The following is a 26,185-nucleotide window of genomic DNA, read 5'->3' on the forward strand; positions in this document are numbered from 1 at the left end:
GCTGTAGATGAAACCAGATATAGCTGTAGACAACTCTCTCTCTCTCTCTCTCTCTCTCTCTCTCTCTCTCTCTCTCTCTCTCTCTCTCATATATATATATGAAACTGAAGAAATGGACTAAATGCATAGTTTTAACTAAACCAAAACTGGTTATTTGGGGAGATCTGATCAAGATTAAAATGAGAGAGTATGTCTCATGGAGAGGTACTTAATTCTGTTCCTTTAAAGAAAAACACTGCCACAATTCCACCAGGTAGAAGATGAATGTCTGGTTCATAACAGGTCTAGTATGAGCTGGTTTTATATTTGCCTCAAGTATTATGGCATGACAGTTGAATAGAAACTCAAGGGAAATCAGGTCACTGTTTAATCGTGAGATTCATCTCTGTTGGAACTCTTCTGCTTCAACCAGGGCATCCTGGTACTCTTCCACATGCAGTAGGTAGTGGGAGAGCCTCAAATCTATTCAAATCACATCATTATGAAACACTTCCCATTTCCCAGCAAACCCATTCCAACTGGAACTAGGGATTCCTGTTCATGGCAAGCATCTGTTCTGATTCTGGCCACAAGCATGTTTTAACATGTTCTTTAATGTTCAGGAATACCTTAGAAAAAGTGTTTGTGTGGATAGGTTATCCATGCAAGCCTAATGAGAGTGGCCAAAAGCCTTGAAGAATATAGATGTTTAGTGCCAGTTCCCAGGCTTCTGTCTCATTCTTTCCCAGCATTTACCATGCTAGCATGACCAAAAACAAAACCCAGGATGGCACTGTGCTTGATTCTTAATAGCTAGGATCACTAGGGACAGGTGAAATGCCCTCTTCTGAGTGCCCATGAATGTACTCCTTTATTTCTCCCATATAAGTGAGTAACTGACATTCAGTTCTGAAGGAAAAGTTAAAAAAACACACACACAACCAAAACAAAAACCTGCACTTCAGATAAACATTGTAATGGAAGTGAAACTTTGACAGTGGATGGCCTGGCCTCTGGAAGTATCCTTTAGAGATACAACATATTTTATTTAGAATATGTATGTCCTGACTGCGTTCAGAGTGGTTTAAAAATAGCCAAAATTACAGTAAACAGGGCAAAGACATCAAGCCAGAGCCCACAAAAAGCAGAACAGGAATTGTCTATGGCTCTTAAAGAAATATACAGGCAAACTCCACTCTGATAGGTGATGGACTACTTTTTTTTAATTGCCCTGGAAAACGTTTGTTGGAAGGATAAAGTTGGGTCACCTTGGGTTTATTAGTAGGTGTATGGAGTGAAGATGAGTGAGGTTGGGGAAAGAACTGGAGTGCTGTACACCCCCCCCCACACACACCTTCCTCATTCCCTGCCCATCAAACTGAATGGACCTTATCTAATACTATATGAATCATGGGTGTGTGTAGAGGTTTTTCCCCTCCCTCCTTGAGGGCACTGAAGAGAAAAAAATACTCATAGTTAAATCTGTTTGGACATCATGAACACTCAAATTCCACCTGAACAACAGTAAAAGTAGGTTGTAATGTAAATAGTTCAGCAGGCTAGAAAGAAGTTAAAAACTCTAGTGGTCCATAGCATCTTGTCATATTTGTTTCCCATAATTTGCCTTGTCTGTGTTTTCCTTCTGGTTAAGGTAGGCACATGTGGGGTACTCTAGTGAGATTCCAACAGGCTTACAACATGAGGTCCAATTTTGTGGCTCTGTTCCCACCAATTTGCTGCAGATCTAGTGCAGGATCTGTTGCAGACAGGTTCCCAAAAATCTAAATGCAGAGCACAAATGTGTGTGTGTGTTATTAACAATACGTATTCCTAATGTGTGTTGCATGTGGAAAACGTGATGGCGTTTCAGATACATTTTCAGAGCAAGGACAGAGATGAGGGCAGGGTTGGCATCAGGGAGTCCCTGACACATTTCTGCACGGCTTAACAAACTTCAAGTAGCTGGACAGACTGCACCCCCCTCTCCCAAAGACATTTGGATGCACACATACTTGAAAAGGTTTTCCAGATGTGTAACAGTATGAATTGCCTACCTTCAGAGGAGCTCATCTCATGTCTCTGCACAAGTGACTGTTTTGACTGTGCTTCTGCTGTGTGTTTGCAGAGTCATGGTACAATTACTTAGCCTCAGCTGAAGCTACTTGGAAGGAGGCCAGGCCAGGAAAATGAATCATTCCGAGATGCATGAGATGGCCACCTCTTGAGTGGGGTTCATAAGCAACTTTAAAATTATTTAGTTACTTTATTACTTGTGGCAGACAGTTTGGAAGTTGCTGCACAACCCATCAGAATCCCAAAGGCCACCAATTTCAGTTAAAGAAAGTACCAACTTTTACAAAACCAGTCACAATATTTTTGAAGCAGAATGCAGCCTCCTCGTCTCCCAGCTGCATTTTGGCAACCATAATAGTATAAATAGTTATTATTTATTATTTTTATGCTGCTTAAAAAAAAGAAAAACCCTCACAGTGGTGAACACAAGTTGTTTTAAAGTGTGAAAACGGGAACAACGTTCAAACAAAAAGAGCAAGGAAACAAAAACCGTTAAACATTAGAGTGAAATCAGTTCAAATCAGCATTTAGCATTAGCAGCCAGTCTTTAAACGCAAGGTAGAATTTAATGCATTTTTAAAAATAGCCTATGTTGGGGCCTGATGGATGTCCCTGGGCAGGGACAGAGCTACAGTTGAGCGGACACGTCCAAATATATGCTGCCCTGCCTCTGAAGCTGCCCCCCCCGCCACTTGCCTCCCCCTAGCTGGCTCACCAGGCATTCCTGCTACTGCCTGCCACCGTGCTCCTCCCCGAGGAGTGCACCGCACTCCAGCAGCCCACTGCTGCTTCCCTGCCAGTTAGTGTTCCCACCCCGAGGTGGCTGGGAACAAGGGCATGCGTGAGCTCTTCATTCTGGTCAGAGCGAGTAGGAACATGCCTGTGCTCTTGCTGCGAGGGGAGGAGGCTGTTGCCCCCAGGTTAGGGAGCATGTTGCTGCCGCCACAGAAGGGCTGCCTGTGAGAGCATGGGCCGCCCATGCCCTCCCTTACGCCACTATCCCTGGGGAGAGAGTCTTACAGCTGTGGTGCTGCCCTATCCCTGAATCTGCACAAGTCGCTGGGCAGAGATCATGGCCTGAGATCCCATAGGTCCATATGGGTGCAGACAGCCCTCGAAATAATTATACGGCATGTGACACAGATTAATAAAGCAGGCTAGTGATATGTTTTCAGTGTGGCCCTTAGTAATGCAAAGGGTGTTTACCCTTGCATTAATGTAGTGCTTGGACAGAGAAATGCAGGCTTCTTGCAAGACATTTCACGAAGCAAGCAAACTGAATTTCACACAGAAGTATGCAAATGGATTAAATGCTGCATATATGGATTGCCTGTTTAATTCTGAATTGATATGAATGTTTGCCAAATGCAAGATTTTGTTGTTGCTGGTTTTTAAAAAAAGTAAAATGGCAGAAGGAATTGCTGTTGGGGCTGAGAGTTCTAATTGTTCCTGGGAGAGATGGGCCAGATGCTGCGTTATGGTAGAGACATGCTGTTTCTAGCGGTGGAGACCTCAACAATGCATTTGCATATTTGTGAACGAAACCACATCGGCACGAGGGCTAGAAAATTGCTCCTTCAACAAATGCAAGAGCCTGAGATATCTAAATGGATACAGACATAAGATTCTTTATAGGATTCTTCATGCGCTGAACTGCAAAAGACGACAGCTCTAGCTGTGGTTTACCTGCTACTATATGATGCTTCTTCTAACCACAGTTAGTGTCTGTTTCCTTTGAAGCACCTGAATATTCTGTTTTTGTAAATTAACTAGGATTATGTTGTGTATTTGGGGGATTAGATAGACTTGTTCAGTTTTACCTCCAGCTACCTGAGATCTCTGATATGTTGCACGCTTTCAAGAGATACTTTAAAGACACAGTTGATATGTCATGCGTCTTTTAAAGTATCCTCCATCCAACGAACAATTTCTTTGCAGAATGCATAATTAATTTACAGGATTAATGGTTCAAGATTGGTGGTGTTCCTGTTCTGTAAATATTTGGTGGACTCGAAGGCTATTGGAGAAAAACGGTGGTTGGTGGAGAAAGAGCCTTGTGAATGTGCCTGTGACTTTCCTTTCCTCTAAACCAGGGGTGGGCAAACCTGGCCCTCCAGCTGTTGCTGAACTACAACTCCCATCATCCCCAGTGTGAGGAAATTGTGGCTGGGGATGATGGGAGTTGCAGTTCTACAACAGCTGGAGGGCCAAGTTTGCCCACCCCTGCTCTAAGCACTTCCGTGGTGTAGAAGGACAGTGATGCGTAGCAGAGCACTCAGCAGCTATGCTTATTGATGGGCCGCTGGAGAGTGTGTGTGTGTGTCTTGGCCCATCAACCTCCTTTACCCAGCTGGTTGCCAACTAGATATCTATAGCATGGATGATTAAGAGACTGACGGTAAGCTGAGGACCTGGCCCATGTGGACCATAGGAATAGTTTGTGGAGAATTTCTCCTTGCAAGTTTTGTTGATGTGTGATTTCTAGTTTGAATGTAAAACAAAATCTGTATAATTTGTCTTTAGCAATTTGCAGAATAATTAGTGGAGAGCCTCTTAAAGAGAGAATTATATTTAATCATTGGAATATGCACCACCCGGTTCTTCAGTCTGACATCAGCTAGCAGCTTTTATTCAGTTGCATATGTGTTCAGCAAGAAAGAAAGAAAACATGGTCAGTGCATAGTTTTTTGGGTTTTCTTTTTTTAAATAACGTTTTTTGTACTTTTGCATGTACCCAGATCTAGGGATGCAAATACATTGAATATCTTGCTACACTGGAATTGTGAAATGTGTTCCAAACTAAAAATTAATTACAAAGTTTTCTGAGCCAAAGTGTCTCAACAGTTTTCTTACTGAAAAGCTCCTTAATTTGGTGACACCTGCAGTGTAGGAGCCCATTGCAACAGATGGTAAAACTAGTGCTCCCTCCTGTTTTAATTATTTAACACTGTGTTCCGTTTCCGCCTGTGCAAATTTTCCCAGCGAGAGAATGTGAGCAGGTGGCTTTTTTTCGTCCTGCTTCTGGTGGAGTTGATAAGTTTTAGTATATCAGACTTCAGCTCTTTTCCTGATGAATGAATGTTTGAATGTTTTTAAGAGCCAAACTTGCTCCTTGAATTTAGTTGCTCCTAAAATCCTCCTGGTTAGATTCTTCAGGGTTTGGCTAGTTTATTTTCTGAGTCTAGGGTGCAGAAGCTGTCTGACTTAGGGCCTTCCAAGAGTTCTCCTTGATGAAATACAAATGCACAGACACAGCCATACATATGTGGAAATGTGTGTAGTTTCTGTTCAGTAGCTCATCTCAAAGAATGAAGATGAATAAACATAATCTTTCCTTACAGACATCTGCCCGCACAAGATGTGTCTGTCTGTGTTGTGTGTGCTCTCTCTCTCTCCTCCCACCCCAAGTTACCCAACCCATGTGTAACTTCTGTTAACTTGAGGCAAACGTCCAACAATTCCTTACTGACCCAGTGACTTCAAATTCCTAGATTCCTGTCAAGCTGGTTTTCACTGACCTGAAGTCAACTGCAGGCTATATAGGTCTAAGGTCATGTCAACAAGAGGCCAACTCTTACCACACCACATAAAATGACAGAATGTAAATCCATAGACAACATGTTTGAGCTGCTTTATAGGCCCTCTCCTGGAGAACATCCAGCATGCAGGAATGAAAAAGCAGAGTGCAGTGCTTGAATGCTGTCTCCTGAAGGGATCTTAATTAAAAAAGATTATTAAGCAAAAAGAGATCTTAATAAAAAAGTAGAAACATAAAAGTGGAAAATTAAGGTTTTCTGGAACAAAGATATAATCAGCCAGTATAATATTATTTGTGAGCAAAGTTGTTTGTGAGAGAAGTCTGCAACTATGTCCACAAGTCTACACTCTTAGGACCAAGTTAGATATTACTTCATATGGATCTGTTGACGCTGCAGGTCTGTCCTGTTTTATAAATTGCATGTGCAGGAGTGTGCAAGACAGACTGGAATCACAGTGGGTGGGGATAGAGGAGCTTTGAAACTCTGTCCCCACTGGTTCTGATCTAGTTTGTGTGCCCCAACATGTGCTATTTACAAAAACAAGATAGAGGCATGCTGGTTCAATATTTAAAGTAAGGTGTATTTTGACCTGCTGTGGCTACAAAACTATGTTGTGGGGAACTCTGGGGTTCCTCAGAAGCTTATCCAATTCCTCAGTAAGAAAATCTGTAATGACAAAGTTTTCTGGGAAATACTTTCTCCTTTTGGCTCCTGGTCAACACTCCCCCAGTGTGTTATGTGGGAGTGTTGGATGGGTTCTAAGGTGTGCTCTTCCTTCATGAAGGGCAACATGGAAAGGACAGGAGAAGTCAGGTCTGGCCAGTGTGTATCACATTTGAAAGGGGCCTTCAAAGCAAGATTAGCCAAGTGGATGGCCTGCCATTGGCCAAAGTTTGGAAATGATGACTGGATGGATCCTTTCCAACTTTTTGAATATTTTCTATCTTGTGCTCATTTCTGCATAATGTAATGAGGATTTAATCTATTGTAAGCATGTACTCTGGTGACTACCATGAGTGGACCTTTTGGGAAAATCCCAAGTTACTAGCCTAGTTCTCTCGCGGCAGATGTGGTGGTAAATCTGTGGTAAATCTGGACTGTACCACTTCAGATTGTGGTGGCAGGAGCTTGCATGGATTGGATGTTGCTTCATACAAAAGAAATTCTATTTCAGACAGAAAACGTGATGTCATAGAGACTAGGCTTGAACCTGACATGCTACTTTTCTGTGTTTTGAATTTTTCTTTTTACACGAAGAAGCATTCAATTATGTGAGCCGCTCCATCAGTTGAAATGGTACAGCTGGAACTAAGATAACCAGGCCTTTGTTAAACCTGATAGTAGTGCAAATTTCATTGTAAAACGAAGGGAAACAAACTACAGCATTAGGTCTAGGATACCAAACTTGTTTTTAGTTACATAGTTTTACGTAGATTACATAGTTTTAGTGGCTACATTCTTATTCTTAAACCAATCTCCTATTATCTGCAGTCTTGTCAGTAAGAAAGCTACCTTATAAAAACAAGATTCATCCTTAGGGCTGTCAGGTCCCGATGGTGAAAAAAGTAAATATCCATCACCAAAAAAGTGGAAATAGACAAAGTCTCCACTGTGCACACAATTTTCATATGTGTATTGGTATTATATATGGATATTTTGATACACATTGGATAATTTGAGAATAAGTACAGCTCACCACTGTGAAGCTGATGACCAGGTGAGCTGTACGTCTCCCCAGTCTGCTGTCTAGGTGTGGAGTTCTCAAGGCCCCTGCTTCTTAGCCGTAAATTCATCTCCTGCTTAGTTTCCCATACACACAACCCGCTGTCGTCCTCCCCCATGGATCATCCAGCCTGCTCCCCCCAGCTAGGCCAGCAACTTCACGTCTTGGCTTGAGGCAGAACAGGCAGCTAGCTACCAAGCCAGCCTCTTTGCTAGCTGGCGCAGTGGTGCATGCACGGTCTCCCACTCGCTTGCTGTTCTCTATGACTACAAACATTTCTCTACAGCTTTTCAATAGAAAGTTTCACAGTGGTTTCCATAGAAAAACAAATAATAAGATGCTCCCCTGCCCCCAAAGGGCTCACAATCTAAAAAGAAACGGCAGTAGCAGCCATTGAAGAAAAGCTTTGCTGGGGTTACATACTACAGCCAGTTGCTCTCTCCATGACATAGAAGAGATCTGCCACTTCTAAAGGTTCCTTTGTACTCGGTTAGCAGGAGTAACTATTAACTGAGTAAAGTTAGTCAGCTAACTGCTCACTGCCACCACCACGCCATGAAGGAAGCAAGCTGCACCTGCCGGGCCCACCTATCTATGCTCCTGCCTCATGTGACTCTGCAACCTGCCACTGAAGCAGAACCTCCCCTCTGGCTTCCCCACTGGATGGATGGTCAGTAGGAAGGGGAAGGAGACAGAGGAAGAGAAGCTGCTCATGAGAGCAAAGTGTTCTGAGTGAACTAAATGTTCCAGCTGCTTCCCAGAACTTCAGACATCACAACACATGCGAAAAAAGTCATTTGGTCCCCAAAATTCCTCCCCCCAAATAGTCACAATTCCTCTATAAAAGCCCATAGTTGGTCTTGATTTTATGCAGGCTTATACTGAATGTCAAACATATGAATTGGCAGAGTCCATTTACATACACAATTGAAAAACTGACTAATCTGGCTTTCTTACAGACACCAAAGATGCTGACGAGAAAGATTAAGCTTTGGGACATCAATGCCCATATAACCTGTCGTCTTTGCAATGGTTATCTTATTGATGCTACCACTGTAACAGAATGCTTGCATACTTGTGAGTATGAAAACTACTGTATATAAAGAAGTTATATTTGATTTTATGTAAGATATGGATGTTCATATTTGGGGGTTTTTTTTTTTTTGGCAAGGGTTTATGGCCTGCAGCTTAGAGCCTGTCCAGATGTTACTTTGTGAATCTGTTATGAGAGATAGTGTGCCTTGAGTTCGCATGAGTCCTTGTTATGCCTTCTCTGCTCCCTACCCTGTAATGTCTTAACTGAGCCAAATACCAGGCTTATCTAACCACCTCCCTCTCCATGGAAGATTGTAGGTACAGATAAAATCAAGTATTTGCTGGATCAGATATAGTTTTCTATTGAGAGAGGGATAGGGTAGGATGTGGGTCCATGTAAATCTGAGGCTAAGATTTACTGTAATCTACCCGTGAGCTTTGGCCCTTCACTGGTGGTAGAAGGAAGTATGTAAAACAAGTGAGCAATATGATGTCAAGCAACTACATTTGGTGTTCTGGAGCTTCTTACTTTGGGGATGAGGGTAAGACATGTTATGGTAGGAATGCTGAAAAGGGGAGGGGTACAGGTGGGCCTCATTATTCGCGGGGGTTAGGTTCTGTGCCTACAACTGTGAATAACAAAACTATGAATAACGAAGCATTATCTCAATGGGAATTTGGGGGTTAGGTGAGAAATATGAAAATGGCCTGGAAAATCCTCAAAACACTAGGAAAAAAGCTGGGAAAAAGGATAGTGCACCATAGTGTGCCATGGCCACTGGATATTTTGCTCCCCACTCTCTAGCTGCCCCCCAGCCCTTCCAGGAATGCATAAGTGTAGTATAGTGCAGTAATGTAAGATCAAAGAATCCTGCTGTTGTCATCCAGCACATGAACGACAGGCCTCATCAGTTGTCAGGTTGGCCAGGGAGGCACCACAGCATGAGAGACAGTTCACGTTAGCACCCAAGGGGTAGTCCCGTACCCCAGAAAGTCACGCAAGCACCCAAGGGGTAATTTCCTCACCCTCACCATTTACATTCAGCATTTTAGAGGCATCACAGCATCAGAGACAGTTCACGCAAGCACCACAGCATCAAAGACAGTTCAAGTAAGTACACACAGAGGAGTTCCCTCACTCCACTGCAGGAGTTAGCACCACTACATTCCGTTTCCTTAGGTGGCAAAAACAAAAAACAGCAGTGGAGTCCCCTGTGGTTTCCCACCTCACTCCACTGCTGGAGTTTCCAGCAAAAAAAACAATTTACACTGCTGAAGCAGGCCCTGCAGAGGCAGACCTGCTGCTGCTGTCACCACCACCACCACCACCTCCCTCCTCAAAGCTAGCAAACATGCTGGTGTCACTTTCCGGTGATAATGCCACTTCTCAGCTGCGGCGGTGGATGTACTTGTGGCCTTTAAAAAGTACGTTGTGATACTTGACTGCTTCACCTTGCTTTGCATAGTTGCAAGGCTGCCTGTGGCTGCCACTTGGAGTTTATGCTGCACTCCATTAGTGGGCCGAGCTCAAATACCTTGTCCGACAATGCAGATCGCAGCTGGAAGAACTCTGAGAGCCCCTATGTGGTGAGGGTCTTGGGGTGCATCTCTTCCTCCTCCTCCTCACTCTCACTCTCAGGAGTTGCTTGCAGCAGCATCTCCTCAAGTTCTTCTGCCGTTAGCTCCTCCTGGTGGGATTTGAGGAGCTTCTGCACCTCATGTGCACCTCGATGTCTCTCAGGCCCTCACCACCAACAGCGTGCACAAGGCTAGCGATGTGCAATGGATGAAGAAGGGACTGCCCCGGGCCACAGCTTCCTCCACACTGCATTCCATGTGTGGGGCTTTATCTTAGATAAGGATGCTGCAATGTTCTCAAGGCAGTCAGCGAAGCTATAGCCTTTCGAGGATTCGCTGGCTGACAGTGAGGGATCGGCCTCCATCATATCCAGGAGCCTCCAGAAGTGCATGATGTGTCGTGTGACTTAAAGGTTGCTATGAGACCTTGGTCCATAGGCTGGATTAGCGAGGTCGTGTTAGGTGACAAGAAGGCAATCTGCAAGTCCGGGTGTGCAAACTGCTGAGCTTTAGGCGGCCAGGGGAATTGTCCAACACCAGGAAGACTCTGAAGACCAAGTTCTTAGCATCAAGGTACCTACGGACCTCACGAAGAAAGCAGTTGTTCACCCAGTCTGTGAACACTGCTGCAGTCACCCAATCTCTCCTGTGCGCTCTCCAGAAAATGGGAAGCTTGCTCTTATTCTTCCCTTTTGAAGGCGCGAGGGTTCTGGGCTCAGTAAAGCAGCATGGGCCTAATGACAAAGTCCACGCAGCGTTGCCACACACCAACAGAGTCAGGCAGTTCTTTGCTGCCTTGAAGCCCGAAGCGTTTTTTTCTTCCTTGCTGATAAATGAATAGGAAGGCATCCACTTCCAGAACAGGCCCATCTCATCTGTGTTATTATTATTTATATTATTTATATCCCGCTCTTCCTCCAAGGAGTCCAGAGCGGTATACTACATACTTGGGGTTCTCCTCATAACAACCCTGTGAAGTAAGTTAGGCTGAGAGAGAAGTGACTGGCTCAAAGTCACCCAGCAAGTCTACAGCCGCAGCGCTTTCTCGCAGATTACAGGTCCGCTCAGCGGAACATTCTTCTGGGTCTGATCCTCAATCTGGAGGCCGAGTGCTTTCTCCATCTGTTCCATCTGGGGCTCATAGGGATGGAATGCCACCTTTAGATTCTGCAATGTTCCAGAGACCACACTGGCACGAATGCTGGCTTCACACTTCTTAACTGAGCGGATTGTTGACTTGTTGATGCTGTAATGATGGTCACTGGATGTTGTGCCATCTCCACTAGCCAGCATGTCCAGCAGCTTGATCTTCTTGCGCAAGGGCAAAACCTTGCACGACGTTTTGCCACCTTAGCAGAGCTCTCAGCTGCACGCTTGCTTATATTGACTGCAGAGGAAGAAGAATTGGTACAGTACAGCACATGTGCAGCACAGTTGTGCCACACACACACCCCCAATGATAAATGTACAGAAAGGCAAGGGTTAAGTAACTAATTTACAAGCTGAATATCATTGTGCTGTGCAGTAAGCGGTTTCCTTAAAAAAAAAAAACAACCCACCCATTAAAACATTAAAATACTTATAAAAAATGGTGATGCATTGTACAGTAAGGGTTCATTAATCGGTACTTGCATAATTCACAAAACTGATCCTGAAAGCCTCCCGTAGATGCCAGATTTGTAGCTTGTTCTAGCACTTACGTGAGGATTATTCATCTTGCTCAACTCGGTCTACACTCTGCATGGTTTTGACTAGCACTGATAGGTGAGCTGTTGGTTATTTTGCTTCCCAGGAAGTGAACTTCCCCCAGCTTTTCTTGAGAAATGTCTCTTCATTTCTACCTTGAGTGCCATTCTACATGGGAGAACTTCCATCAGCATATGACTGATGTTCTCCTCCAGATCACCAGCCGGTTATCTTTGTCACAGTCTCTTTCATTCATATTCTTTCTGCCAGTTTGTAGTGCAGCAGGAAAGTAGAGCAGCCATCTGTTTGTTCGAGGGTTTTTCCCCACACTTGGTCCCCATTTCTTCACATCACCATAGCAGGCTCCCCTCTAAAGACTCAGAGTGTCTCATCCTGAGTACTAGCAAACACTGTTGCAGTACATACTTCCATCTGCTAAATGTGCATCATTTAGTATGAGATGTAGATGGCACTATTTAACTTCAAAAGCCAGGCTTGAATATTGTCAGGTTTTCAAAGCTGTTGTGCAGTGATGTGAGGCAGCAGTTTTCCACTGTTACATTTTTCTGTGGAAAGTTTTCTACTTTGAAAAATGCATTGTTGCATAAAATTAATTAGTAACACAAACAAATGTAATTAACTTTTTTTTGAGGGGGGGGGTGACTGTCCTTAGGAAGAATGCGTGCATATACACAATGCACAGTGCGTTGATCATACTAAAATTAGTAGGTTAAGTTTTTTCAGTGCCTTCATTTTAGAGAAGTGCATGCTATTGAGTTGCCTTTAAATATTTACAAGAATTCTTCTGAAGAGAGTTCTCTGCTGGTGGAGGAGGTCACCCATCATGGGTTATCTCCAGCCACATGCTCCAGAAGGCATGGCATATGCAAATGAAGAAACCTCTGATATGCCCCTTGTGGGCGGATACTTCCAGTTCTTTGTCCTGCCTTCACTCCAGACGGCCACAGATTGCCTGCAGCTCCTTCTTGGGCCTACATTTCTAATACCTCTTCTTCTCTAATTTCTGTTGCATTTTGTCACTTTTTTCTGTTTCTCAGTTTGTCTCCTCCTCCAGTGACCCTTCTATATCTTTTTTTAAAAAAATGTGTTTTTTAATAGAACATTTTCATTCTCTATTTCTACCTTCCTCCTTATGCCCCCTCTGGCCCGAAGGCAAGCAAACAGAGGAAGGTTAATGTGCTGGCATTTTGAGCCAACCATGCCCTGCTCCAGCTATTCCTGCCAAAACCATCAGAGGCCTCCACAGTGGGGGACACCAGAGAGAGTTCGGCCAGCTTCTTCTCTCTATAGCACCAGTGATGGCAGAAGGCAGCAGCAACAGCTGCAGGTGTAACCCACACCACCAGATCTTGCCTGGATGTTGCAGGAGAAAAAGGACTCACGTGTCTTCAAAGCACAGGCATTGTGATTCATCCCCGGATGGGAGCAAGAATATGAGCACTGGAAAAAGCCCAGTGCCATCAAAAACTCACTCCTCTGTGCCCCCAATTCTTTCTCTGGCCTGGCAGAGCTCCCCCCTGGGTGCATGCTCCACCACTTAAACTCTCTTGCAGCTGACTCCGCATGGGAAGCAAACGAAGCACTCCCTCCCTCCAAGGTCTTCCTCGATCTAGATGGGTGGCTCACTTCCAGCAGCCCCAGAGGACTCAGGCAGCAAGGGAAATGTTGAGGAGCGGCCAGAGAGCAAGGAGGATTCCATCATAGAAGCTATGCCTACAAAAACTCCAGTGAGACTTCTCCTCCCAGGGGGATTAGGGCCTGATACAATACTCCCATACTCCCTCCCAATGGCCTGGCTATCCTAGCTCAGATGGTTTCTTTCTAGGGGTTAGCAGGAGTGGGTTAAGTAGGTCATTCAGCAGTTTATTAGAGAGAGCCACAAGTCCTATAAGGGACACAACAAACGTAAGAGCAGTTCTTCCTCTGCTGATCCCGAACCTGAAAAAATGCATAAAAGATCAGTTCAGAGCCAAGGCAAGAGACACAGGTCTCCCACCTCCCCCCACCCCCCATCACTCTTCCGAGGCCTCAGAGGCGAGTTCCCTGACTTGTTTAATCTGGTTGGGTCCCAGGATCTTTTGCCTCCCTCACCCCCCCCCCCAAAATCAGTTCATGACCCTTTAGCCTCTGAGGGTTCCCAAGGTCAATTCAGTTTTCCATAGGTCAGAGGACATATATTTACCTTCCTTCTGTCCTAACCCCAGACATGCCAAGGAGAAGCAATGGCACAGGCTGCACATACACAAGGATTTATGCATCTATATCTCACAGACTGAGCCCTTTTGTAGGTCTGATTCTATGTTTGTGTCCTTCCAGCGACACACACTATGGGTCAGGTCTCAGTGGCCACCATTGGTTGCTGGGTTAAGGCATGTATTGCCCTGACATATGAGATGCAACATCTTCCCGCTCCAAAATGGATCGCGGCTCATTCCACAGGATCTGTGGCTATTTCCACTATTTCCACCAAGGCTTCTCTGGAAGAGATTTTTAGAGCGACTATGTGGAGATCACCCTCCACATTCTCAAGATATTATAAGTTGAATATGTACGCCTCTTCTGGGGCAGCATTTGGCCGGAGGATCCTGCAACAGGTCTTGCCCAGGCGGTAAATCTGATGACAGGTGTGTTCACTTCTATGGGTGACAGCTGTTGTATTTACCTATGATGGGTGACCACCTACACCAGCAAAGAAAGGAACATTGGTACTCACCATTAGGGTTTCTTCTCACTGGTGTAATGGTGGTCACCCATGTTCACCCTGGGTATTGGCACCTGGATTTGCTACCGGGGGCAGGGGAGTGCTTCTGCTTGGCTTCTACTACTACCTGTTCTGGCGTGGTGTTGTTTCTGTGTATATGTGTGTCCTGTGTTTTCTACCGTATTGGATTTGGGGCTGTTTTTTCTCTGTAGCTCGGGCTTTTCAATTGAACTGGAAGGAACCATCCACAGGGGGCATATTAGAGGTTTCTTCATTTGCATGTCCTGCCTTCTGGAACATGTGGGTGGGGATAACCCATGATGGGTGACCTCCACTATTCCAGGAAGAAGAAACCCTCACAGTGAGTTCCAACGTTCCTTTTCCAATTAAGGTGTTGAATTTGTTTGACTATAACATTTAAATTATGCTAAGTGTGCTTTACTTATTTTTTTACCTTTTAATCCAATATCATTTCAACTACTTTTGGCTGTTAGAAAAAATACTGAGATATTAATACAGTTCACAAAATTACCATAGCATAATTATTTTGTTTATGGAATCTAAGTCAAATCAGAAAGTTCTAATATTTTAAAATTTATCAAGAAACATTTTCCACTGCTGTTGTGTTGCTGGCTAGAGGAGATGTTGGCACAATGAAGTGCTAACAAAATAGTTACTGAAGGACCTTCAGTTATCCCTCCAGAGTATTTATCAGAATAATCTTCTTTACTACTGTAGACATCCCTAAACCAATTAAGACACACTGTCAGATAAGTTAGCATGTTCCTTACAAATAGGATTAAATATGTATACAGACTTCAAATAGACTCTAAATGTCAAGCTAGTCGTATTGTTTCTCACAGAGCATTTTTTCTAAAATCATCTCCCACGTTGAAATTGAATGTGTGAAAATCTAAAATGTTTAGAACTTAAGAACCCCCACCCCCCCCATTCTTTGGAAAATAATAACTTTCATTTTCTAGCTTTAGTGTTTAGAGTTTTTTTAACCAGTGTGCTGGCTAACTAATTTACCCTCTGAAAGGAGGGGTATGACAGAATGTAATGCATTGTTTTTGCTAGACTGTATGTGTTGCTGCAACTCAAATAAAAATGGCCATTGAAATATGTAATATGTATAGATTCAATTTAATTTCGCAGAGTTGGCAAAGCAATTTTACAAATAAGCAAATGTTTAAATGTGTGCTGGAAAGTAAGAAACATACTCTTGTGTTCCAGTGATCATTTTAACCATACATTCTTTTCTAAACAGTCTGCAGGAGTTGCTTGGTAAAGTATTTGGAGGAAAATAACACCTGTCCCACGTGCAGAATAGTTATACACCAGAGCCATCCACTACAATATATTGGGTAAGTATGCTGTGAAAGGTACATCTGTGTGGTGTTTGTTTGACTGGGCATACCTTTCTGACCAAGTTCACAGGGCATGTACATCACTTGCTTACTCAGGGCACATACACCATTTCCAGCACTATGAATACGGATGTGGGGAGCCAGTCGTCTTTCCATTTTGTAAAGCTGCACTTTCATACATGCTCTGAGGGGAAGGGGTGAGCTGTTTAAATGTCCACCCCATCATTTGGTGATAATTAAAAATTCAGCATAGATGTTCCTCAAGACAGAACTTATTTTTCAACATGCCTTTTTCCCCCCTTGCCAGTCATGACAGAACGATGCAAGATATTGTTTACAAACTTGTTCCAGGTCTTCAAGAAGGTAAGAGAAAAATATGTTGTTGGTTAAAAGTTATAGGTAGCTAAAATTCTCAGTCTGATGCATGGAAGGCATAGTTCAAATTTTTATGAAATTCCAGGGAATCATGGATAACGTATCATAGTGCCAGGTTATGTTTTACTTGGTTGCCTTTAGAAAAAAAGTTACTCTTCAGTACTATATGGCTAGCTCTTGTTTGCCCATGTATTGATGTAAGTGTCAAGAAATTTTGCAAATGTTGACATTTACCAGTAATTCTTAATGGATGAAGAAGCCTGGAAAGAAATGTCAGGCAGAGCTGACACTTGCCAATAAATGTTAAACCCAACTGAGTACTTTCAACAAATGTCATATTCCTTTCCATCATATACTGGTAAAGAACACTTGCCAAAGAACCACATGTGTAAATAACAGAAACAAGTCTCTAGATACAAATATTTGAGAGATTTTCCATTGGGCCTCATAGAATCAAGAACTGCCAGTAAATTCAGAATCTAAGAAGTTTGATATAGTTGCCAAGTTTTACCAGCATTGCTATAACACTCAGGGAAACCATTTGCTAGCGGAAGTTAGTAAGCTGCTAAGTCAAAAAAAAATTTTTTTTGGCAGTTTAGTTAACGGGAATACCATATCCATCTGATGTGTGCGTATAGTAAATACCATTATTACTTTTGTCTGAAAATTGCATTAAAAATTAGGCAGGCAGAGGGAGAAATACTGTGTGTTTGAAGAAGAGTGTGTGTTTAAATTTTTCAAATCGTATGGGATTCCCCTCCTCCCGCCCCATAATTCTAAATCTTGTAAAGTGAAACTGAAGAAGTACATAAGGCAGAGAACAATATTGGGCCATTTTAAAATTAGCATCAGAGCTGTTGAGAAGTTCTTCAAATTGCTGTATAGTAGATTAGCCACAGAAAAGCTGCCAAACATTAGGGGGTGCTCTTGATTCATCTGCTGAAAGACTAAGAGGAGAATACTGTTTATGTGAGTTGATGAACTCCATTGATCCTAGCTAAATACACTGTTTTAAAATGTTGAACAGCGGAAATGAGAAAGCAGAGGGAGTTCTACCACAAATTGGGCATGGAAGTACCAGGTGACATCAAAGGGGAGACGTGCTCAGCAAAGCAACATTTAGATTCTCATCGTAATGGTAAATAGACATTGCATGTGTTTGCTCTTTTAGAAGCATTACTGTGTTTACCAAAGGAAATTGTTTCAGCTGTGTTTCTAGTTAATTAGAACAGTTTGCAATAGTGTGCTTATCACTGTGTATTCTCTTTCCTAAAAAATGTGCACACTGTCACTTGTGAAGTGTTGCATGAAGATTTATTTTGCCAAGCGCGTGCTGCATACACGTGCAGAAAATTATGCTCTCTTCACAAATTGTGAAGAGAAGTGCAGATGGTTTTCTTCACAGGGCATTTATATGGCCTGGTTGTTACTGTAAAGAAGGGACTGGCCCCACATAAAGCTCTTCTGGTGTAAGCATTCACTGCCCACACATGGGCTACACTGGGATGCTCATCAAGATGGATATGGATTTGACTAAGGTTGGCAGGTCAATGGCCAGTTTTGAGTCTTCAAGCCTTTGTGGGTGTGTGTCCAAACTGGTTGTTCTTGCCAGTGAAATCCTTATCATGGTGACAGGCTTGGCTCTTCAATGGGTGCTGAGCCAAAGCAAATCCCAGTAGTGTGTGCTGCTACAGAACAAATGCCACTGGTGGTCTGTTGTGGCATGAACTACCATAGACAAGGCTACTTCGAATGCGCAGCTGAGACTGGGAAAACAGCAACTCCTAAGAACTCCCCCACAGGGCCTGTTACTTGGTGTCAAGGACACCAAGTGGCCTCATAATATCAGTGCTGGCACTGGTTCAAAGCACCTCTTGGTGTTTTTGTGTCGAAGGGTGCTCCATGCTCTTGACGCGACATAACTAAGGATCTGGCACCACTCTGACAGGGTGAATAGGGGCTAGGTTCCCATCTCAGCCCCCCTTGTGTAGCATTCTGTGGGCCAGTCTTTGGGGCCAGACATGTGCCAGGCATTATGGGTGCAAGGATTTCTTGGCAACCAGACAGAGCTAGCCGGCTGTGCTCCACTTGCCAGGGATAGGGTCGTGCTTTCTTCACACTTATGCAAATAACTGGTACGCTAATTGTGCCAACTGAAGCCGACCTTGTGATCAGGCTCTAAATCTAATGTGAAGCCTACTCCCCAAACTGGCTGTGCCTGTAACTTGGTTTTTGAGACTGGGTGTGCTGACTTACTCCAGCATAGTCCTTCAGAGCATGATAACCTCAATAGCTTTGTAAGCAGATATGCCAGTGCAATCATTTTGCCTTTTGAAAAGCTTGGTTGAGCCACTATAGTAGTTTGCAAGAATTTTAAAATGAGATACAGTTTATAATACAGTTTATAATACAGTTTATAATATTATAGGATTTAATTCTAAAAAAAGGTTAACTCTTTAAATAGTAGTGCTTAGTAGAGAGCTCTGATTGGCAACTATTTTTTAACAGGGCTCATATTTTAAACTAGGCAAGGACTGAACCACCAGCAGTATTGGCTCTGCTTGTAGACTTACTGCTACATGAGTTGAGGTACAGGCAGTGGGTCCTTTAATTCCATCTCTCCCAGTGTGAACTATCCAAGCGGCTTTGGCAGAGCCCTTCCTGTAGGCTCCTCAGCGGCTCACTCTCTCCCCTTTGGCTGTGTCTTTGTGTGCATATAGAAGTGCAGAAGGAGCAAACTCCGGTAGTTCTTATTGCTGGGGAAGAATGAGATAATCACCCCGTTGCCTCTGTCACAGCTGGGGAGAAAGAGCAGGAGGTGTACAATAGTGTGTTGGTATGTTGAGGGGGTTGAGATCAGGGACAGAGGGGTAAAAATAGGCTCAGAACTGACCTCAGGCCTCCAGTTTCCTGTCCCTGAAATAGAGTACTTTTAATTGTTCAGACATCTCAGTCAGAGAGCAGATCGAAGTTGTGTGCTGTATAGCATGCAGCCTGATCTTTTGGTGGCTGCAATAAGAATACATAAACATACACTGGGATGGGAAATCTGGGATTTGGAGGCTTAACAGGACATAAGTAGTTGGTTGGATACTTTTGTGGCTTTTTTCTAAAGCGAATATCCACGAGAAGCTGTTTTTTGACTCCCAAATGCCCAAGTCTGCAGCACTAGAGAAGCATATAAAGGCGTTCAGGACAAATAGACTTGGATCCAGCTCTACCTTGTGAGAAAGGAAAGGGACTTGTGCTCACACAAGGCGGAATCCCTCCTTTCACATTGTGCTGATTTCTGTCTTGCTGCAGCCGCCCATGCTACATCCCACAGCATTGCAGAGAGTCTGCCTATCCTCCAGAATGACTTTTCAGGAGGGTTAGGGATTGTAGTGGAGGAGGGGGAGTGAGCAGGAAAGCCCTCTTTCACAAGTAGAATTCTGCTCACCCTGCTTTGGATCTCAGTCATCGTGCGATCTATATTTTAGCTTTAATGGCCCTTAGTATTATGGATGGATTGGATCCTGTGTAGTTGACAAGTTTGCTTCTGAAAGGGCTGCGGATTTTGATTGCCTTTTATTCTGTATGTGAATTTTGTATCTTTTAGTCTTCTATTTCATCACAAATGCTCTGTGTTTTCTTCATTAGGGGAAACAAAAGCAGATGAAAGTACAAACAAAGAAACATCGGAAGAGAAACAGGAAGAAGATAATGATTATCACAGAAGTGATGAACAGGTACCATTTAAAGACAACCTTTTTATTAAGCAGGATATCAAATACAATAAATAAATAAAATGAAATGAAATAAATATAGTCTTTTCTCAAAATTGATGAGAACTAGGGCCAGTTCATAGGAAATGTGCCTTTTCAAAGAGGGCATTTGTGTAAGTAGTTGGAGATGTTACCATGAGTACATTCACTGGGAAGTATGATTTGGCTTTGCCAGTTGCTGCCTTTTAGGTCCATTTTCTAGAAGTTGTAGCTTATTCCTGCCAGCTGGCCTGTCATCCAGCTTCAGTGACTGTGAAAATGTAGGGGTGAAATTATTCCTCTCACTCATTGATGAGGTACAATATTTCTCCTCACTGCTTGCTGCTTGTGTGTTGTGCCAATTCTCTGTGTTTAGGTTGTTCATCATTGAAACGTCTACTACTAGTTTGAAACTGAGAGGGGTCACCTCTGTGGTAGACTGCATGCTTCTCATGCGCCAGGTTTTGGGTTCAATTTCCAGTCTTTTCAGTTTGGGGTAGCAGGTGCAAGAAGGATCTCTTCTTGAGATCTGGCCAGAGTTGACAATAAAGGCAAAATCTGGATACCTTTATTCCATTTTTTGTCTCCATGGATTGTAGAGGTTGAGCTAGAAGAGCTGTTTCTTCTTTCTCTTTATCTGTGGTGTGTGTGTGAAGTAGTATAAGTCATCTAGGAATTCTAAGAGGAGCTACAGAGCCCAATTGTCATGGCAGAACACTGTATACTAATAAAATGGCTGTGGAGTTGGCAAGCCCAAGTAGGGATGTACTGAAGGGCTTTAGTAGTTATGGAGTAAACCCCAGTGAGAGCAACGTATTAGTGTCTGTAATGGGTTATTCAAGATGTAGAGATTTACCTAAGTGAGGAGCCAGCACAGCCTTCACTAAACTTCCCAAACGTTCCTCCATTTTGCTTTAAGTGCTGTTTCCCAGCACACAAACCACCAATCCAAGTTGATTCTTGCTTCAGCAGATATGACTGTGTTATGCCATCTTGGACTCCCAGTGACTCCCAGGTGCTCCAGGTACCAGTTTATACCAGCAGGCCGACTTCTGCACCCCTGTGTACCAATCTATGCTTGTGAGCTTAATTTTGTTAATCGGACACCATTCTATACCAGGGGCCAACTTTGCACCCCTGCGTATCTGTTTGTACTAGGGGCTGCCTTTGCATGCCTGCATACCTGTTTATACCCAGGGCTGACTTTGCACTCCTCCATACCAGTCTATACCTGTGAATCTCCAGGCACCAGTCAATACAGGTGGCCCTCGTTATCCGTGGTCCCGTCACCTGCAGTTTCACATATGTGAAGTCGGGTTATGAAGAAGCCATTTTGTGGTTCTTAGCCCCCCCTCCCCCAATATTTTGTGGAAATTCCCTCCAGGAACCTAAAGGCCCAGTTCAGTTCTGGTCTTGTTATCTGCGGTTTCGTTATCCACCTTTGTAGGCAAGAACGGAACTCCCACTGATAACAAGGGCCACCTGTACCAGGGGCTGACTTAGCACTCCTGCATAGAAGTCTATACCTGTGAATTGATTCAGAGTTCCAAATTCATCTGACAACCCTAATGACCCAGAATACCAGGGCTCACCCAGTGGATGTGTGTGGAGAGACAAAAACCCAACCAGGGATGTCTTTTGTTATTTTACTTGCAATATAGGTTCGGAGTTACAGGAAGCGAAAGGCATTGGCAGGCAAAACTAATGCTTTAATGTGATTCTAACCAAGCTAATCTAGGAGGGGAGAGGGGAAGAGGGAGAAAGGGAAAGTTGATTACCAAGGGCCAGGGAAGCAGTAAATGTCCAGTTCATCTCCAGATCCAGATGCTAGGGTGTGATGAAAGGATGGGGTGCAGGAATCTGGGGTGTGAAGGATGCTGCAGTGTTGGAGAGGGAGAAGACACATCTTCTGGACCTGTCTGATAATCTGCACTGGATCCCGAATAGGTCTTATACTCTTCTTGGCCTTTGATGGTCAAGGGAGCGGTCAGTGTCCACATCAGTCAGGGGTGTAAACAGGTCAACTTTGGCACCAGCTCTCTGGATTCTGGTCTTAGAAGTTCTCACCCTCTGGTTTGGACACCGTGGTGTCTCTGCATTACAATCCTTATCTCTGACACCCCCACTGCTGATGCAGGATGTTTCCAGTGGGTGTTGTCATCCTGGCCTTTGGCCTTGATTGATAAGCAATAAATGTCTGTATGGTTGGTGGTTGTTCTTCTGGGCTCCTTAGCAAATTTCAGTCACTATAGCCATTCATGTGAGAGAGGGAGGAGGGAGGAGAGGGGAGGGGGCAATAGCAAGAATAAAGGCCTTTTCATACACACAGGATGCCTGCCACAGCCTTGCAAAGTTGCAACATAAGAATCTATAATATGGGAATTGATTTGCTTCTAATACAAAGGGCCCTAATACAAAGATGCAACTAACAGAGAAGGGAAATTCTATTCTAATCTCTTTGAAACCCACAGCTGGAACTTCACCAGGTTGCTCAGAGCTCTTTCAGTAGATCTTGTGTGCTGTTTTTCTTGAGCCATCTTCCTCTTTGCACAGTTATTAGCATAAATAGTGTCCGCCGAAAAATGGGTGGAGAAGCACACAGAGAGTTATAGCAGTAGGAATAGTACAGGACCTCACCATTCCTGATTGGGGATCAAGGGCCACGGGGGCTGGGGTTCACCACAACTGTTTGCATGTCATTTGATATGTGAGAGGCGGTTGCGCTACTTTTGTAGGCACCTGTTGGCCAGTGCTTATGATGACGTTGTCAGGTACATCACATCCCTCTTCATTTTTCTTTTTGAAGGGCCCTATGTTATTTCCCCCTGTTTTTTTTTCTTGGAGGCTATATGCTCGCCTGCTTGTGCTCAATTGCCCACTTCCCATTTAAAACAACCTTGGGGTCCTCAGAACCTTGCAGTGAAACTAGTTCTGTTCCTTTCACATTGTGGGGTAAGGACACTCAGTCCAGAGTGCTCATTTCTCTCTTTTTTTTGCTGCTGCAAGAGGAGAACTTGGAGGAGCTCCCTATTAACCAGTACTGGCTGTTTGCTTTCCCCTAAAGGTAAGCATCTGCTTAGAATGCAACAGCAGCAAATTGCGTGGATTGAAGAGAAAATGGATTCGCTGCTCAGCACAAGCTACAGTCTTGCATCTAAAGAAGTTCATTGCCAAAAAACTTAACCTTTCTTCTTTTAATGAGGTAATTTAATGAGTTGCAAAGTCACTTTACAAAGAATAGCAGACATACTATCAGGTTATTAAAAATAATCTTGTGACTTGTTTAAAAAAACAAAACACCGCCCTGGAAAAATGGTACCCAAACTCTGCTGCTGCTGTTCAGATTGAATGTGTGGGGGAATATTGTTTGTCTGTTCTTCTGAATGTTGCTGAGAAATTAATTTTCATGTCCTCATTATGAATAGCTTCCATAGTATGTAACCTAGAAGCTGATGCCTATGAAATATCATGGATGTTGTGTGGACAGGATGATGGAGGAGCTTCCTGGTTTAACTGGCCAGTGTAACCCCCTTTGGTTATTGGCAGCTTCCATAGCCCCTTCCAAGAGACTGAAAAAGACAAGCACCTATAGGGAACTGAAAAGCTGCCTGGCCAACATAGGGCCTGCCTTCTATGCTTCTATTTTCCACCCCTGCGTTGGTTGCCCCTGCAAATCTCAGCTTCTTGGCTTTTGTTTACATCTGTGAGAGATTGAACTTACCTTGACCCAGGATCTTGCCCATCCTGACACATTGGTTTCTGCCACGTCCTTGCACACTGTGAATGTTTGAGGTGCACTGGGCTTCATGGCGTTAGAAAGTTACTTGCAAATGGAAGGTAGTCAATCAGTCAGTTAGCCACCAGACCAAAGATTTTATGTTGAGCATCCTTCTTGCCTCTCTGTTTTTCTGCTGTGCCTTATAACTCCTCTCACAGGACTGGATGCTTGGTAATGGAATGTGTGGAGAGCTTTTCCCCATGACTTTGGTTCAATGGTTACTTCCACAGGCTTCTCTTAGACTTTTCACTACACCACAGCTTGCCTGGGAGCCAGCTGACACTAACTGTTAGCGTTGTAATTTGTAATTCGGTCTTTCATACCCTTTTCCAGGATTGTTTCAAGTAGGCATGGTCAGAACTTACACATGCAGATTTTTTTAATAAATGAAAGCCAGAACTGTGGAAGTTAATTTCCCAAAGGGGAGCATTTCATCTTTTGACTATGGGACAAATTGTGCCCCAACACTAATTATTCTGCATACCAACAAGTTAAACGGTCAAGTTTAAGCTCTGAACTAAGTCTGTGCAATCCTAGTAAATACCTAGAATGACTTCTACACAACCTGGCAAGCTTGGAGACATGCACATGAGTTTATGTAATGTAACTTGTGCTCTAAACCATATTTTTAAAGTAATTTGATTTCTCTTCTGGATAGTCTTGTCGGATTCTTGCCTGCCAAGCGGCTATATTTCACCTTTAAAGAGCTGTTTTCTTTTATTTAAAACTTGTGCTTGATTATGTCCTGTCAAATTGACCTCTTCAATAGATTGTATTTCTTTCTCTTTATTAGCTGGATATATTATGCAATGAAGAAATTCTGGGCAAGGACCACACTCTCAAATTTGTAGTTGTTACAAGATGGAGATTTAAGGTATGTTGTATCTGTGGATATCTGATGAATTTTAGATCAAGTTCTAGTTTTGCTTTTGCTACTTAAATCAGGGATGGCCTGTGGGCTGCATTTGGGCTCTGTCCAAAACTTTGTGGCTCTCTTTCCACCAGGGTGGAAGTTGTGCACAAGTCTGTCTCTTGTGCTGCTTTTGCCTTAGCAGCCATCCCACCGAGTGCAAATGGGGAGGATATTCTAGAAGCCTCTGTGCCGTCATACAGGACTTTGGGTTGTCTTCATTTTGGGTGTGGGGTGGGTGAGCACCTGCCAGATTCTTTAGGCTGAGGGGGCCAGGCCCCCATCAAGCAGCTCCTTAGGGGCTGTGGTGATACTTTGAGGCCTTGGAGGCCCCATGCAGCTTGGCTAGGAGAGAACCATCTCCCTAGACTGAAGCAGTTAGCATTCACCAATCAAAATTCAATTTCTAGATGAATCCTTTAAGTGGGATCTTTTTCTTACACACCAGACTGAAATTACGTTGGCCATTTCCTCAAACAGGCATTGTTTGTTTTATCTTTCAGAAAGCACCTCTACTGCTACATTACAGACCCAAAATGGACTTGCTGTAAGAACTATTTTGTCCTTCTGGACGGTTTTTTGCAGAGACTATCATTGGGCACCTTCTTAGTGCATCACGCAGTTCACCCGTGACACAGACCAGCAGAATCCATTCCCGAGAACAGTAGTGCTCTCCCATCCAACTATCACCAATATTTCTTCTAGGGATGCATTAACTCGACTTTCTGGACAGAAAAATATTTATACTTTTTTCTACAAAAATGGAAATCTCAGCTCGAGAGGACACTACCAGCATGAAGTTTACAGGCATCAAAAACACTTCACAGTTCCCTGTATGTAGCTTGGTTCCTGATCACCCTCTTGCAATGACACAAAATAGGTTAAAGTATTGTGAAGGAGATAATTTATGATTTGTTACCAAACAACTTGGGGCTGCTTCACAATTTAACTTCAATGTGGCATTTAAAAAAAAAAAATCTTTTGCAAGGTTTCCTGTCTCTTATACCTCATGGCTATCTTGTCTGTTCGTAAGCCCTTCGTAGAATATTTAACATTGACAAGATCTAATGGCTGGCAGTGACTTTGCTGCATTACATTGTTTTGGATTATGCTCTGTTGTCTCTCTGCCGACTCACTTGATGAGGCTATTGGAAAGAGTTTCAGATTTTTTCCATTTTGTTGCAGTTTTAATGGGTCACATCAAAATGCTGAGCATTTAGAACGAACCTTCTTGGTGGAATATGTGGCTTTCCTAGCTGGGGCTGATATCAGACTGAGGGATTTGCCTTTCAGTAAACAAGCCGTTTGCAGCCTTAACTACTTGAACTACAGTATTGTTCCTTTTGAACAACACACTATACAAATGCTGTGGCACTCTTTCTATGACATATGTTAGTACGTTGACCTTCCTGCTGGTTTCCGTAGTAAGACAGTTGTGTTCACCTGGTTATTTACTGAACTGTCTTTATAGGGTCAGATTGAGCTAGCAATGTGGTACTTTCTGGCCTTAAATCTATACAGCTTTTAAATATATATATATATATATATATATATATACAACCCCTAAGGAATGCATTACCCCAGCTAAACTATATAAGTGCACTCTCTCCGAACAGGCAGTGGAACAGTTTGAAAAGGTAAATGCTGCTCTGCTTTAAGCATCTGGAGATCTTT

General features: G+C 43.4%; 1 protein-coding gene across 6 annotated transcripts in view; it reads left to right on the forward strand.

The window, feature by feature from the left end:
- Positions 1-25,837, forward strand: part of PCGF3 (polycomb group ring finger 3) — a 162,106-nt gene extending 136,269 nt beyond the window's left edge. For 3 of the 6 annotated variants that reach the window (XM_053290613.1, XM_053290615.1, XM_053290614.1), the window contains 8 exons: positions 8,274-8,391; positions 15,606-15,702; positions 16,013-16,068; positions 17,108-17,218; positions 19,720-19,808; positions 22,888-23,025; positions 24,395-24,475; positions 25,015-25,837. In XM_053290613.1, coding sequence (XP_053146588.1) covers positions 8,283-8,391; positions 15,606-15,702; positions 16,013-16,068; positions 17,108-17,218; positions 19,720-19,808; positions 22,888-23,025; positions 24,395-24,475; positions 25,015-25,062 — 729 coding nt within the window. In that variant the 5' untranslated portion in view covers positions 8,274-8,282 and the 3' untranslated portion in view covers positions 25,063-25,837. Of the gene's footprint in view, positions 1-4,575; positions 4,724-8,273; positions 8,392-15,605; positions 15,703-16,012; positions 16,069-17,107; positions 17,219-19,719; positions 19,809-22,887; positions 23,026-24,394; positions 24,476-25,014 lie in introns of all 6 variants that reach the window. The other 3 variants (XM_053290612.1, XM_053290611.1, XM_053290616.1) reach the window with 2 other exon arrangements.
- The last annotated feature ends 348 nt before the right edge of the window (positions 25,838-26,185 follow it).

The sequence above is a fragment of the Hemicordylus capensis genome, chromosome 2 (genome assembly GCF_027244095.1).
Source record: "Hemicordylus capensis ecotype Gifberg chromosome 2, rHemCap1.1.pri, whole genome shotgun sequence".
Taxonomy (NCBI): Eukaryota; Metazoa; Chordata; class Lepidosauria; order Squamata; family Cordylidae; genus Hemicordylus; species Hemicordylus capensis.